We start from the raw sequence: 16,181 nt of genomic DNA, 5'->3' as shown, positions 1-16,181 counted from the left end.
ATCAGAGCTGAAGAAGCTTCTTGGATGAGAAGTGAAATGTCTTCAAAGAAAAAACCAGAAAGTCCAGTTGCCTCTTGAAAAAAGCACTTTTGGGACAACCACGACCTGGATGACTGAGGATCTCCCTAGACATTTAGGGTGGGATGGTTGCACAGAAGTCAGGCGAGGAGGCTAATACAAAGGCTTCCGTCACTAACGGTGTCTTCTTTTTTTTCTCCCTTGTGTCTCCAAGAATGCCCACAAAGTTCCTCCTCCGTGGCTGATCGCCATGCAGCGCTACGGCCCGCCACCTTCCTACCCCAACTTGAAAATCCCGGGTTTGAATTCTCCCATCCCAGAGGTGAGTCAGCTTTAACATGCTCGGGAGTACTTCTTCTCGACTGTCGAGGGTCACAATCCATCTGTTGTGGTCCGCCAGCGGCCTGCAGAGCTGGCAGCAGATTCGGACAGTGAGGAGGTTGGGGAGGAACGTGGGCCAGTCCTGGAGTTTGGGGAAGGCTCGGACGAGGGCTCTGAGTCAGAGGCAGAGAGGGGGCCAAGGCCATCTGGTAGTTCTTTGCTGCCTCCGGAGTCTCTGGAGTCTGACATCAGTGAGGCAGAAGAACAGCGGGAGCCTGTTCCCAGTGTGCGCACATGCAGAGCTGCCAGGAGACAGGAACAATTAAGGAAAGAAGGTCGACTTGGGAGTAAGGCTTGGAGATGATTGGCCCCTCCCCATAAGACATAAAAGAGAAGCGAATGGGATGTGAGCTTTTGCAAGAAGCAATTAGTTCATCCGGCCGGTTCAAGAGTTGAAGCTTCTGTTTGTGACTCTGTGCCAAGTTTGGCCTTGCCCTGCGTCTGGAAATTAGCCCTCTGGCAGCGTTCCACATGAGATAAGGTGGGTGTTGACAACCTTCCTCTGAAAGACTCTTTTATCAAGACTTGCGGACTGTAAATGAAAGTAATTCAAAGCCATATGAATTAAAGAGGTTTGCCGGGACTAAGTTTGTGCTGTTTAATTTCTAAGGAAGCCTAGGTCATTCTGCAAAACCGAGAAAGGTTTGGGGACTCTGTTAGCTCAACGGTCAGCTGCCAGACCCCACCTGCTTGCTGAATCCGTAGGAAGATCATCAGAAAGAAAAAATTAAAATAATAAATCACGAATAAAAAGCAAATATATGTGTCCCGGGATAAAGTTGCAGGACCAGAGATTTTGCCTTCCGAGCTTTTGGACTCGTGCTGGAGAAATTCTCTCTAGCAGAGTACGTGCTGTTCTTTTTTTTAAAAAAAATATATATATTTTTATTAATATAAATAAAAAAGAGCAACATATTCAAAATCCATATAGACAATGTATTGTCTGGTTACAGTTCTTTTCATAATAAGCATCACAGTAATGATAATTGTATTCTCTAATAGTAATCTCATAACAGTGCTTTTCCCTCATAACATCAATACATATTAATGGTTAATACTAATCTAAATTAACAATTGATAAAAGCCAAAAAAAAAAAAAAAACAGCAAAGGCAGTCACACCTTTTCTGCTGTAATGTACAAGGTCATGTATTCGTTCGAATCGGGAAATTCTGCTACAGCTCTTCCATGCTTCTCAACGTATGGTGCTTAAGAAGATGGTGCGAAACGCAGAATCGTGGCTTGTTTTAAGCAGCTGCCAAAGAACTGACACCCTCGTTTCATTTTTCTATAGGGGTGCTCGTTTGGATATCACGCCGGGGGCTGGGGCAAACCACCTGTGGACGAGACAGGGAAGCCACTCTACGGCGATGTCTTTGGGACCAACGCTGCTGAATTCCAGGTAAGTTTACAGCAATATTTCCTCCACCTTGGCAGTTGCAAGATAGATGAACTTCAACTCCCAGAATTCCACAGCCAGCCATGCTTTTAAGAGGAGTGGACTTCAATTCCCAGAATTCCCCAGCCAGCTTCCTTTTAGATGGGTGGACTTCCACTCCCAGAATTCCCCAGCCAATATGCAAGTTGGGTGGACTTCAACTCCCAGAATTCCCCAGCCAGCCATGTTTTAAGATGGGTGGGTTTCATTCCCAGAATTCCCCAGCCATCTTTCCCATCATCTCGTTGGTAGTTTGCAGAATATTACAAGCAAAAGAATATATTTGTATCAGTCTTTCTTTACAGAAGGGTGTCCACCCTTGGCAACTTTCGTGTGGACTTCAACTAGCTGGGGAATTCTGGGAGTTGAAGTCCACACGTCTTGAAAATTGCCAAGATTGGATACTCCTGTTTTACCAGAAAACAGGCAGCCAACAGGGTGGCGAGAGAAGGATCCGTATAATCTCTGACAAACGCAGAAACAAATCAGGTGCTACCGAGAATCTGCCCAGTTACCAAACATTTTGTAACCCAATTCCTTTTCTCCTTCAATAAATTGAAGACTGAGAATCTTTGCTTTTCCATTGGAAGCAGCTCTTAAAGAGTTTCACAGTCACAGCTCAAGTCTTCTGCATTGTACTTTTTTTTTATATACAAATTGACAGCTGCCCAGCTTGTAGCTGTTAAGGGATTAGCATCCATGCTTCCTTCCTTCCTTCCTTCCTTCCTTCCTTCCTTCCTTCCTTCCTTCCTTCCTTCCTTCCTTCCTTCCTTCCTTCCTTCCCTCTCTTGCTGTCGTCTTCCTCCGTCCCCTTCCCCCTTCCCTTCTGCCCCTCCCTTCCTTCCCTCTCTCACTCTCATCTTTCTTCCTCCCTCCTTCCCTCCCCCTCTTTCTCTTCCCTTCTGCTTATCCCTCCCCCTTCATTCCTTCCCTCCCCCTTTCTTTTGCTTTCATCTTCCTTCCTCCATCCCTCCCCCTTTCTTTTCCCTTCTGCCCCTTCCTCCCTTCCCTCTCTCGCTCTCATCTTCCTCCTTCCCTCTCCCTCTCTTTCTCTTCCCTTCCTTCCTCCTTTCCTTCCCTCCCTCCTATCTTTCTTCCCCCTCCATCCATCCATCCATCCCTGTCTCCCCCCTCCTTCCCTTCTGCTCCTTCCTTCCCGCTCTCATCTTCCTTCCCCATCCCTCCCCACTCTTTCCCTTCCCTTCTTCTCCTCCCTCCCTCCCTTGCCTCTCTCCCTCACCTACCTTCCTCCCTCCCTCCATCCATCCATCCATCCCTGTCTCCCCCCTCCTTCCCTTCCCTTCTGCTCCTTCCTTTCCTCCCTCCCTCCCTCTCTATCTTTCTTCCCCCCCCCTCCCTTCCTTAGGCTAAGACCGAAGAAGAAGAGATAGACCGGACTCCTTGGGGGGAACTGGAGCCGTCTGACGAAGAATCCTCAGAGGAGGAAGAAGACGAGGATAGCGACGAAGAGAAGCCGGACGAGACGGGATTCATCACCCCTGCCGATAGGTCAGGCTCTGTCTGTTCTTTTCGGGGTGGGGATTTCCAAATAGGGGAGATGCGATGATAAAAGCATCCAAATCTCCATGGAAAGCTCAAAGTCAGGACAGTCCCTAAGAAGAAAATGTTGGCGTGGGATTGGCCACTTATCTATGAACTAGCAGCCTCCCCTCTCTCCCCGAATCGCCTGTCAGTTAAGCGTCAGAATAACCACATTGGAAGGGACCCTGGAGGTCTTCTAGTCCAACCCCCTGCTCAAGGCAGGAGACCTTATACTATGGTTGTGCAGTCTAGTTTTGAAAGCCTCCCAAGTTGAGCTTCAGAATGACAGAATCACCGAGTTGGAAGGATCCCTGGAGATCTACTCCAACCCCCTGCTCAACCTTACACCATCCCTGTTCTGACCTAGGCTCCCTTAAAAAGCAGGAAGCAGAGTCTTGGTCCCGGCTAAACCTCTTTTTATTTACACGACTGTGAATTCCTTTCATTCACAGTCAGCAAGGTTTGTCCAAACAGTTTTCCAAAGGAATAGTTATCAACACAGACCTTATCTCGCTTGGCAAGCTGCCACGTAACTTGTTTCCAACTGCAGAGCAAGGCCAAACTTGGCAACAGAGTCTCTCAGAGTCACAAATAGAACTTTCAACTCTTGAAACGACCGAACGAAGGAATTGTTCCCTGCAAAAGCTCCCTCCCTGTTCGCTCCTCTTTTGTTTCCTATGGGAGGGGCCACACCTCCAAGGTGTGGCTTTACTCCCAAGTCGACCCTGCTTCCTGAGTTGTTCTTGTCTTCTGGCAGCTCTGCACACGCACACAGTGGAAACGGGCTCCAGCTGTTCCTCTGCCTCACTGCTGTCTACCTCCCTCTCTGCCTCCAATGTAGAGTCCTCATCTGAGCTTTCCCCAGCCCCCCCCCCCCCAGGACTGGCCCACGTTCCTCCCCAACCTCCTCACTGTCCGACTCTGCTGCCAGCTCCACTGGCCGCTGGCGGGCCACAACAATCCCAGTCAAATGGTTGTCCAGTCTACTTTTGAAAGCCTCCAGCGATGGGGCACCCACAGCTTCAGGAGGGAAGCCCTTCCACTGGTGAATTGTTCTCACTGTCAGGCAATCCCTCCTTAGTTCCTGTAACCGGACCTCCCGTTAATGATCTTTCACCCATTATTCCTTGTCCTGTTTCTCATCATCAGCCTGTTGGGCAAATTGACTAGACCAGATGGCTACTTTAGGATTCGGTGCATCGTATGATTTTCCCCACCCCAAATAAGTGACTTCCTTAACCAGGGTTGGCTCCAGTTACGTTCGTCCTGGTTCTGACTCAGTTTCTCCTCTTCCTCCTCTAGCGGCCTAATCACCCCAGGGGGCTTCTCTTCGGTGCCCGCCGGCATGGAGACACCGGAGCTGATTGAGCTGCGTAAGAAGAAGATTGAGGAAGCCATGGACGGGTAAATGGGCTTTTTCGATTCTGTTTTCCACTCTCTTCACATCCCCTCCCCCCCCCTTCTCGGGGACCAGCAAGACCGTCTCTTGTGTGGGGAGTAAGTCGGGTTTTGAGAGATCTAGAGGTTCACCTGATTGAGTCCTTCGCACATTTTGTTGGCCTTTCAAGACAATCCTGAAAGACACAACTCTAGAGGGAAGAGTGGGGAGGGTACAGGAAAACTGAAGGGCCATTTTTCCCCCTAACACAATATGGTTGGTTGGTTGGTTGGTTGGTTTATTTATTCAGTCATTCATTTATTCATTCATTTATTCATTCATTCATTGTTGGTTGGTTGGTTGGTTGATTTATTCATTCATTCATTCATTCATTCATTCATGGTTGGTTGGTTGGTTGGTTGGTTGGTTGGTTGGTTCATTCATTCAGTCATGGTTGGTTGGTTTATTCATTTATTTATTCATTCATTTATTCATTCATGATTGGTTGGTTGGTTGATTCATTCATTTATTCATTCATGGTTGGTTGGTTTATTCATTTATTCATTCATGGTTGGTTGGTTCATTCATTCATTTATTCATTCATGGTTGGTTGGTTGGTTGGTTCGTTCGTTCGTTCCTGGTTGGTTGGTTGGTTCATTCATTCATGATTGGTTGATTGGTTGGTTTATTCATTCATGATTGGTTGGTTGGTTGGTTGATTTATTCATTTATTCATTCATTCATGGTTGGTTGGTTGGTTCATTCATTCATTCTTTCATTCATTTTTTCCTGCTTTCTCCTACCGACCTGTTCTATGCCCAACAGAAGCGAGACGCCCCAACTATTCACAGTTCTTCCAGAGAAGCGGATGCCAACGGTTGGGGGTGCCATGATGGGATCCACACATATCTATGACATGGCCACGGTAAGGATTGGGTTGGTCTCTCTTTTGCTTAGGATGGGCTCTTTTGCTTAAGATAGTCCTTGACTTACGACCGCAACGGAGCCCAGAATTTATGTTGCCGAGTGAGAAATCTGTGAAGTTGAGTTTTCCTCATTTTACAACTTTTCTTGCCTCATTTGTTAAGTGAATCACTGCAGTTGCTAAATTAGTAACCAAGTTGTTAAGTGAATCTGGCTTCCAAGATACCTTACATTCTCACGTTAAAAGGCAGAAGATTGGGTTCCTTAAAGCCATGTCTCTCCACCTTGGCAGCTTTAAGATGGGTGGACTTCAGCTCCCAGAATCCCCCAGCCAGCATGCTTTAAAAGGGGTGGACTTCAACTCCCAGAATCCCCCATCCAGCATGCTTTAAGATTGGTGGACTTCAACTCCCAGAATCCCCCATCCAGCATGCTTTAAGATGGGTGGACTTCAACTCCCAGAATCCCCCATCCAGCATGCTTTAAGATTGGTGGACTTCAACTCCCAGAATCCCCCATCCAGCATGCTTTAAAAGGGGTGGACTTCAACTCCCAGAATCCCCCATCCAGCATGCTTTAAGATGGGTGGACTTCAACTCCCAGAATCCCCCATCCAGCATGCTTTAAGATGGGTGGACTTCAGCTCCCAGAATCCCCCATCCAGCATGCTTTAAGATGGGTGGACTTCAGCTCCCAGAATCCCCCATCCAGCATGCTTTAAAAGGGGTGGACTTCAACTCCCAGAATCCCCCAACCAGCATGCTTTAAGATGGGTGGACTTCAACTCCCAGAATCCCCCATCCAGCATGCTTTAAGATTGGTGGACTTCAACTCCCAGAATCCCCCATCCAGCATGCTTTAAGATGGGTGGACTTCAGCTCCCAGAATCCCCCATCCAGCATGCTTTAAGATGGGTGGACTTCAACTCCCAGAATCCCCCATCCAGCATGCTCTAAGATGGGTGGACTTCAACTCCCAGAATCCCCCATCCAGCATGCTTTAAGATGGGTGGACTTCAACTCCCAGAATCCCCCATCCAGCATGCTTTAAGATGGGTGGACTTCAGCTCCCAGAATCCCCCAGCCAGCATGCTTTAAAAGGGGTGGACTTCAACTCCCAGAATCCCCCATCCAGCATGCTTTAAGATGGGTGGACTTCAACTCCCAGAATCCCCCATCCAGCATGCTTTAAGATTGGTGGACTTCAACTCCCAGAATCCCCCATCCAGCATGCTTTAAGATGGGTGGACTTCAGCTCCCAGAATCCCCCAGCCAGCATGCTTTAAAAGGGGTGGACTTCAACTCCCAGAATCCCCCATCCAGCATGCTTTAAGATGGGTGGACTTCAACTCCCAGAACCCCCCAGCCAGCATGCTTTAAGATTGGTGGACTTCAATTCCCAGAATTCTGGCAGTTGAAATCCAACCATCTTCAAGCTGTCACTTTTGAGAAACACTGCAGTGCTGTGAATCACAAACACTTCCATTTCATTCCCCTATAACTTTGCTTGTTAAGTCAACCAATCACTTATGATTTTTGACATTGCTCACAAAAATTTGCATCTTCCAGAATGAAGGCGCCAGAGTGTTGTAGGCAGTGCCCGCCAGCTACAGATCTGTCCTTAAATGCCCAGCAGTCCATCATAGCTTAAAGAGCTCTTAGTGGACCAGGCTTCCTTCTTCATCCCTAATCTTGATGTCTTCTCTCTCCCCGCAGGTCATGAGCCGCAAAGGGCCGGTCCCCGAAATCCAAGGGGTGGAAGTTGCCCTGGCGCCTGAGGAGTTGGAGCTCGATCCCATGGCCATGACCCAGAAGTACGAGGAGCACGTGCGAGAACAGCAGGCTCAAGTGGAGAAGGAGGATTTTAGCGACATGGTGGCAGAGCACGCGGCCAAACAGAAGGTGAGAGGCGGCGCCTTCAGTCCCTCAAAATGGGATTGACACCCTAAAAAAATCAAACAAAGAGGAAAAGACCCAACAATTTCGTTACCGGGGCAAAAAGGAATGGGTGGAAACTGAATGCCAAACCTGAACGCAGTATTCCAAGTGTAGCCTTACCAAGACATTATAAAGTGGTAAGATTACGTGAAGTGTTAATACCACTTTATAATAGTCATTAATAGTCATTTTTTATTGGCCAAGTGTGATTGGACACACAAGGAATTTGTCTTGGTGCATACGCTCTCAGTGTACATAAAAGAGAAGATACGTTCATCAAGAATCATAAGGTACAACACTTAATGATAGTCATAGGGTACAAATAACGAATCAGGAAACAATATCAATATAAATCGTAAGGATACAAGCAACAAAGTTACAGTCATAATGCCTTGATAAGGCCACACTTGGAATCCGGCATCCACAATGGTTGCCAGTTTACATTTGGTTGCCACAATGTAAAAAATAGATGTGGAGACTCTAGAAAGAGTGCAGGGAAGAACAACAAAAAAGATTAGGGGACTGGAGGCTAAAACATACAAAGAACGGTTGCAGGAACTGGGTATGTCTAGTCTGATGAAAAGAAGGACTAGGGGAAACATGATAGCTGTGTTCCAATATCTCAGGGGCTGCCCCAAAGAAGAGGGAGTCAAACTATTTTCCAAAGCACCCGAGGGCAGGACAAGAAGCAATGGGTGGAAACTAATCAAGGAGAGAAGCAACTTAGAACTAAGGAGACATTTCTTGACAGTGAGAACAATTAACCAGTGGAGCTGCTTGCCACCAGAAGTTGTGAGTGCTCCATCACTGGAGGCTTTTAAGAAGAGACTGGAGAAGTCATTTGTCTGAAGTGGTGTGGGGTTTCCTGCCTAAGCAGGGGGTTGGACTAGAAGTAATTCGGTGTTCCGTTGTCGGCCTGTCCCGCCTGAAGAACCCCTCAGGTTCTTTCGGGACTTGTTCGGGTTCGGCCCTTCCCGCTTGGAGCTGTGGTGGCAGGTACGGTTGCTTGCGCCGGTGGTAGTGGGCAATCCAGGGCTCTATGTCCTATTTGGTTACAACGGAAACACCGTAACGGCTGGCGGGTAGTATCCGGGGGTCGAGGGTCGGGCTCCCCTCGTTCCATGGCTTTCGGGGGTGACGGTCTCTCGGGCAGCCACCGCGTTTGGGATGGTCCCACGCTTGGTCTTACACAGAATCCACGTAACCCCACATCAAGATCTATTGCTGCCTTACACCATTCCGATAAGCGGGGTGGCAAACTCCTAAACACACACGCCTGTCGTAACTCGCGGTCCAAACCAAGGTGGAATTGATGGACAAGCGTGCGTTCGGGCCAAGCACGGACCCTCCCTGCTAATTTCCGGAATTCCTTGACGTATCTTTCGCAGGGCGCCCTCTTTGTTTTAGAGCGACTAGTTCTCCTTCAGCGATTTGGGTTCTGGTATCATCCTCGAACCGGGATCTGAGACCCTCGAGAAACAACCCAACATCTGTTAATTCTTGAGCATGTCCAAGAATTATCTCCGACAACAGGGGTCAGCAACCTTAAACATTCAAAGAGCTACAAAGGTCCTAACCGGAAGCCCCCTTTCAACCAGAAGTCTGGTTCCCCCACCATAGAGTCTCCTCCTAGCACAGTGTTCTTTTTCCACTACCTATCGTAACTGAAAGCCCTATCAATTGTGGAGCCAACTGGCAACAGGGAGCCGCAGCAGAGGGATGAAAGAGCCACACGCGGCTCCAGAGCCACAGGTTGCTGACCCATGGATTAGAAGACCTCCAAGGTCCCTTCCGGCCCCTAGGAATCTGTGTTCTAATAGCTACGAAAAGCTTGATCCGCAGCCTTCCCGCCCTGCTCTGATCCTTGGAGATGGGAAAATATCGAGCGAGAGAGGTCCAAAATATTTCCTCCGCTCTGTTGCTTCCCCAGGGGCCAGTCTCGTTTAATTAATTTTTTTTTTTTTACAAAACTGCATTTGGAAACTTTTAAATGCTCTTCTATCGGATTCCAGTTCAGTTTCTGCTCTTTTGAAAAGATCTAATTCTGAACTGGATGTAAGGTAAGTCTTACGTGAACCTTTCATTTCGTTTTTTGGTCCATTTCCATCTTCCCAGCTTGACACGTTTTAAAAGCTGGAACCGATAGTAACGGCATAGAAACGAAACCTACATCCCGCCCATCAATCTTAACCGCTTGGCATGGCTGGAAGCCAGTTGGGCCCTTTGCCACCATTCTCAAATCTTGAGGCTGGCTCCCCCACTGCCTGGAACCCACTGCGGGTCCCGGGACCCTCCAATAGGCAGTGATCATGTTACATGTTTCTCTGCGCGTCAAAAAATAAGCACAGAAGTGCTGACCTCGACTGTTGGCATCTTCCCGTTGCAGCACACTGTTCCCCAGCAACTGCTGGTGGATAATTCAGCTCATGGACCACTTTTGTTTTTCCAAAGGAAAAAAAATAATGCCATCTCCATCTATCCATCCATCCATCTATCTATGTTTCTGTCTACATCTTTCTATCCATCCATCCATCTACTGTATCAAAGGAAGGATATCTGTCTGTCTGTCTGTTTGTCCATCCATCAATCTATAGTTCCATCCATCCATGGAGGGGGTATCTGTCTGTCATATCTTTTTCTATATCTATCCATCCATTCAAGTATGTCTGTCCATCCATCCATCCATCCACATCCATCGTCTGTCTGTCTGCCTGTCTCTCTCTGTCTGTCTATCTATCTACCTACCTACCTACCTACCTACCTACCTATTTTCTCTATCACCTATCTCATCTATCGATCATCTACCTCTATCATCTATTTATCTATACGTCCATCCATCCATCCTATCTCTATCAATTACTGTATCTATCTATCCACCCATTGTCTGTCTATCTATCTATCATCTATCTATCTATCTATCTGTCATCTATATCTAATCTATATCTATTCTATCCTATCGTATCTATCATCTGTATCTATATCTATTTCTATATTTTCTCTATCACCTATCTCATCTCTCTATTGATCATCTACCTCTATCATCTATCTATACGTCTATCATCCATCCATCCCATTCATCTATCCATCCCATTCATCCATTCTATTTATCCATCTCTCTCTGTCTCCCTCTATCTATCCCATGCATCCATCCATCCATCCAGACTTTCCCTAGAAAATCAAAAGAAGGGGGTACCTCACTCAGAAGGATACCCAGAGCCAGGAGAAAGCACTACCAAGAAAACTTTTTTTTTAAAAAAAAAATTGATTTATATGCCGCCCTTCTCCGGAGACTCAGGGCGGCTTACAGTGCATTAAGCAATAGCCTTCATACTTTTGTATATTTATACAAAGTCAGCTTATTGCCCCCACAAACTGGGTCCTCAATTTACCTACCTTAGAAAGGATGGAAGGCTGAGTCAACCTTGAACCTGGCGAGATTCGAACCTGCAGTAATTGCAGGCAGCTGGTCTTAACAACAGGGTGCTTTAGAGCACTGTACTACCAAGGCTCGCTTGCTTCCCATTGTCCAGTGTGGCTCCCCCTCCCCGTATATTAACTAGAGGACCCCTTCCATTGTCTGGCCATCCTCTGGGCTCCCCCAGGTGAGACCATCAGCCTGTTCTAAAAAAATCAAACCCCAAAGTTGAGTGTAGCTATTTTGCTGGTGAATGGAAACCCACATAGGAGCAGTTTAAGAGGTGAGTCGAGTCAGTCTCTTCGGCTAAGAGGAGCCAATAGCAGCTCAGAGGCCCCCAAAGGATGCTGGGAAAATCTCACACCGAAGCCTGGACCGGAGATGCTTTGCTGGTGAAAGGAAGATTGGTGGACTAATTGAAGGGAATTGAGAATTTCCCAATCCATGGATAACGGAAGGAAATCGGGAATCCCTGGCTATTAAGCTGTCATAAACACACCAACTTTCTGTTATTTTATTTTTTCCTTTTAGCAAAAGAAGCGGAAAGCACAGCCTCAGGACAGCCGAGCCGGAGCCAAGAAATACAAGGAATTCAAGTTCTGAAACACCCTCCTCTCTTTTTTTCCCTTCTTGTTTTTTTTTTAAAACACCACCTCCGTCTTCCCTGCCGCCTACCCTAAAATCTCCACTCTGTTTTGTTTTTTTTTTTGTTTCTTTTGCATCTTTGTGGTTGGAGCTCAGAAACGGATTGTTTTGTAAATAAAAGTCAGAGATTCTGGAGATCTTGTTCTTCCCTTTTCTGAATGGGCGTTCAAAGGAAAAAACATTCTTTTTCTCAACCTGGGGAATTTTAAGATGAGTGGACTTCAACTCCCAGAATTTTCCAGCCAACAGGCTCGCTGGGGGAATTCTGGAGTTGAAGTCCACTCATCTTAAAGCATGCTGGCTGGGGAATTCTGGGAGTTGAAGTCCATCTCTTAAAGCCTGCTGGCTGGGGGATTCTGGGAATTTAAGTCCACTCATCTTAAAGCATGCTGGCTGGGGAATTCTGGGATTTGAAGTCCATCTCTTAAAGCATGCTGGCTGGGGGATTCTGGGAATTTAAGTCCACTCATCTTAAAGCATGCTGGCTGGGGAATTCTGGGATTTGAAGTCCATCTCTTAAAGCATGCTGGCTGGGGGATTCTGGGAATTTAAGTCCACTCATCTTAAAGCATGTTGGCTGGGGAATTCTGGGATTTGAAGTCCATCTCTTAAAGCATGCTGGCTGGGGGATTCTGGGAATTTAAGTCCACTCATCTTAAAGCATGCTGGCTGGGGAATTCTGGGAGTTGAAGTCCACCCAACTTAAAGCATGCTGGCTGGGGAATTCCTGGAGTCAAAATCCAGGATCAGGTTGAGAAATAGTAGCCTTGAGTTAAGTGCAACTCCAGCACGATTTCACGGACACATCCAAGGCATTTTCTTTGCAAAAAATAGGGGAAAAAATCATTTACTGTTAGCTTCGGGAATTTTCTCTCATATTCCCACTTTAACCCCTAGGCCTCTTTCCCCAGACCGCCTCTTGCTCTCACCGGCCTCAACCCGTGCTGATATTTTTCCGGATCAGCTTGAACTGGCCGTTAGACATTTCTTTTGGGGACGGGGTGGGCATCCCATTTCCTTACTCCCCTTTTTGCAGCTGTCCTGGGGAATGCCGCGGAAAGAATGGCCATCTGTTGGGATTAAATATCAGGCTAGCTGATATGTGCAGCCCCCTCCCTCCTCTGTAGTAGCCTCCAATGGATTGAGGAGGGGGGGGGATGCATGCAGGAAATTGTCCTTTCTCCCCCCAACCTGACTAATTCTCGTTCGGCAGAAAGCCAGCCAGTATGGTAGACTGGCTAAGATGAGTGATGCAAATCGGTGTGGAGCAGAGGTAGGTATCAGCAGGTTCTGACCAGTTCTGGAGAACCAGTAGAAGAAAGTGTGAGTAGCTTGGAGAACCGGTAGTAAAAATTTTGACTGGCTATCAAAATTTTGACTGGCTAACCCCCATCTATTCTCTGCCTCCCAAGTCCCAGCTGATTGGGAGGGAATGGGGATTTTACAGGAACCTTCCCCTGCCACGCCCACCAAACTGCCACGCCCACCAAGCCACACCCACAGAACCGGTAGTAAAAAAAATTTGAAATCCACCATTGGTGTGGAGCTTTCTTTGGAACTGCTGAAACTACTCAGGTGACCCTGACGACACAGATAAAACCTCCAAGCGGCCTCGACGACCCACTAAAAGGATGCAAAGGACCAGCTGTCTGCAAGGAGGTATCAATCCTTCCGTTCCCCACCATTCATCCAGAGCTGAAGAAGCTTCTTGGATGAGAAGCGAAACCTCTTCAAAGAAAAAAATACAGAAACTCCAGTCGAAGAAAAAAAAAAAACACTTGGCACTGCCTTAACTGGGTTTTGAGCTGGAGGGCCTCCCCGCTTCCCCACAACGACAACTACCGCACCCCCTCCTCTCTTTCCGCTCCCTTGCACACACCCACAGGTGGCTTTAAATCCAACACACAGCCTCTCGCAAGCCGGTCTTCCACCATGTCCGTGGCTAATTTCTCCCAAGACCCTTTTTTTAAAAAAAATTCAAACAATGGCTTATTTTGTGCTCCCTGCGTCTCACAATTCTGGAAAAACGGGGTGGGGGGGGGAGATCGCAGGACGGGAAGGATAAAATAAAGAGGAGGGGGGACAAAGGATTAAAAGCACAAAGGAAGAGTGTCTTCGGTTCCAGCCGAGCATTGGCAAGCAAAGCCATGGGGCTCTTAAAGATGTGGGGCAGCTGGTGAAAAGCGCCAGAGAGTTTTCTCTCGGAAGATTTTTCCCAGATGGGGACAAGGATGTCGGGGGGGGGGTGTATGAGTGGGGGAAGAAAGCCCCTCCCCCAATCCCTCTAGAGCAGGGTTTCTCCCAGCAGCCATGGGAACCCTTCCCCCAAGCCCAGCTGATTTTCCCCTCGCTTTAGTGCAAGGATTGCGTCCTTCCAGCCGCCCGATTTCCCGGCGCAGGGGTTAGACAAGGCTCGGCTAGCGGACCTCGTGGGAGCCCAGCCGGTGGCTCAGCGGCTAAGCCACTGAGCATTGTTTTTATTTTATTTTGTTTTGATTTGATTTATATACCGCCCTAGGTGAACAGCCAACAATAAAATACATAGGGTACAAAATTTAAAAAGCAGAAATAAAATCGAATTAAATAGTTTGGCCCAGACAGATTAAAACCCCAATCAATTTAAAACAAATTTACACTTTGAATATTAAAAATATTAAAAAATTGTTTAAAAAGAGGGAGAAAGTTAGGCCAGGCCCGCCTGGTGAAATAAAAAGGTCTTTAGAGCGAGGCGGAAGGTGCGCAGATCCGGTATTGTCGATATCAGTTCGAGTCCCTAAGTATAGGTCGGACTAGATGACCTCCAAAGTCCCTTCCAACTCTTTGTTACTCTTACAGGCGCATTCCGCGGAGCGCATTCCTACGCCTTTGGGGGCACGCGTGTCAGCTGGTGGGGGGGGCAGGAGCCAGACACGTGTCTCAGGAACTGGGGTGGGTCGGTGGGGGGAAGGGAGCGTCTGATGGGGGCCGGCCTTCCTCCTCCTCCTCCTCCTCCTCTTCTCCTTGCCCCTCCCCCAGACAGCCCCCTCCCCAGCTATCTCTTGCCGCCTCGTGGCTGCGCTGCGCCTGGACCATCCGATCTCATCCGATCCTCGCTTTCTTCTTCTTCCTTCAGCATCCCTTCCATCTGCTTTCCCCTCCACACACACACACACAGGCAATCTGGGGTGGTGGGAAGGGGGCCAGCGCCTTCTAGCCCACCTCTTAACTGTGGGGTGGGTGGGTGGGTGGGGGGTTTCCAGAATCCAAGATCGCCCCCTCTCCATCGGAGCCCCTTCCAACCCGGCGCTGCAGTGGAACAGGCGAGGTGCGTGGCTGAGCATCCTTGAGGTTGGTTGCTGGGGGTCGGTGGGGGGCTTCCCCCCCTCTCTCTCCCTCCCTCCCTCCCCCCTCCGGGAGTGGAGTGGGGGGGCTTTCTGCCTCTTTTAAGGGCAAGGGATCCCTCGGAAGGAAGGCTGCGGAAGCGTGTTTTTTTTGGGGAGGGGGGTTCTCGGAATGTGGGGAGGGAAACGGGGGTCCCGATCTGGATCCAAAGGGTCTTGAAAAAAAGAAAAGAAAAAAAAATCTGCGGGGAAGGGAGGAGAAAGAAAGGAGACCCCCCCACACACCTCTCCAGCCTCCTGCGGATCTCCCACCATCCACCCACCCACCCACTCGGGTGGATTTCGGAAGCTCGCCTTGATCCCTGCAGCGGATCTGCTTGGCGCGAGCCAGGCCTGCGGTGGAGAAGGCGTCTTGGATCGCATCGGATCGGGAGAAGCCGGCGTTGGGGGAGCTGGAGAAGCTGCACAGATGGCAGAAGGACCGAGCAGGTAAGTTTAATTCGAACCCCCTTTTTCCCCCCCACCTCTCATCACCCCCCCCCAAGGTAGGACAGGAGGGTCAGCTGGAGGAAAAGTGCACCTTCCAGGGCTGCTGGACCCCCAAGCCCCATCATCCACAGCCAGGCAGGTTAGGGGAGAGGGGATTAACCTTGGCGGATTCAGGTGTGCAACTGTGGGGCAGGGAGAGTTGGGGCTCTGGGGGTCCCTTAAGGAGGAGAGGAGAGTCAAAGAACCCTCGGAGAAGCTGTGAATGGGCTCCTGAACCCCCAGATTTTTTTGAAAGGAAAATCAAATTTTGTGCGTGTGCCTCTCTCTCTCTGTGTGTACACGTCTGTAGAGTGTATCTGCAAGAATCGGGCCAGTTCCCCGCTATACGGGTAGTCCTCGACTTATGACCACACTCGAGCCCAAAATTTCTGTTGTTAAAGCGAGATGTTTCTTAACTGAGTTTCGGCCCCATCTTACCCCCTTTCTTGCCGTCGTCGTTAAGTGAATTATTGCAGTGGGTTAAGTCAGTCCCTCGGTTGTTAAGTGAATCCGGCTTCCCCGTTGACGTCGCTCATCAGAAAGGTCGCAAAAGGGGAATCACGTGACCCTGGGACCACTGCCACCGTCATAAATATGAGTCAGTTGTCGTCAATGCCATCCGAATTTTGATCACACGACCACGGGGATGATGCATGC

General features: G+C 48.5%; 1 protein-coding gene across 1 annotated transcript in view; it reads left to right on the top strand.

Moving 5' to 3' along the window:
• SF3B2 (splicing factor 3b subunit 2) overlaps nt 1-11,811 on the top strand; it is a 30,771-nt gene extending 18,960 nt beyond the window's left edge. Inside the window, exons 15-21 of the mRNA XM_070950414.1 lie at nt 233-340; nt 1,692-1,799; nt 3,202-3,344; nt 4,680-4,781; nt 5,581-5,680; nt 7,395-7,580; nt 11,563-11,811. Coding sequence (XP_070806515.1) covers nt 233-340; nt 1,692-1,799; nt 3,202-3,344; nt 4,680-4,781; nt 5,581-5,680; nt 7,395-7,580; nt 11,563-11,634 — 819 coding nt within the window. The 3' untranslated portion in view covers nt 11,635-11,811. The remainder of the gene's footprint in view (nt 1-232; nt 341-1,691; nt 1,800-3,201; nt 3,345-4,679; nt 4,782-5,580; nt 5,681-7,394; nt 7,581-11,562) is intronic.
• Nucleotides 11,812-16,181: the final 4,370 nt, after the last annotated feature.

Source organism: Pituophis catenifer, unplaced genomic scaffold (assembly GCF_029215685.1).
Source record: "Pituophis catenifer annectens isolate HBS135680 unplaced genomic scaffold, rPitCat1.0.hap2 SCAF_10, whole genome shotgun sequence".
In the NCBI taxonomy this organism is placed as follows: Eukaryota; Metazoa; Chordata; class Lepidosauria; order Squamata; family Colubridae; genus Pituophis; species Pituophis catenifer.
The sequence above is the reverse complement of the archived record's forward strand: the minus strand, read 5'-3'. Positions and strand labels throughout refer to the sequence as shown.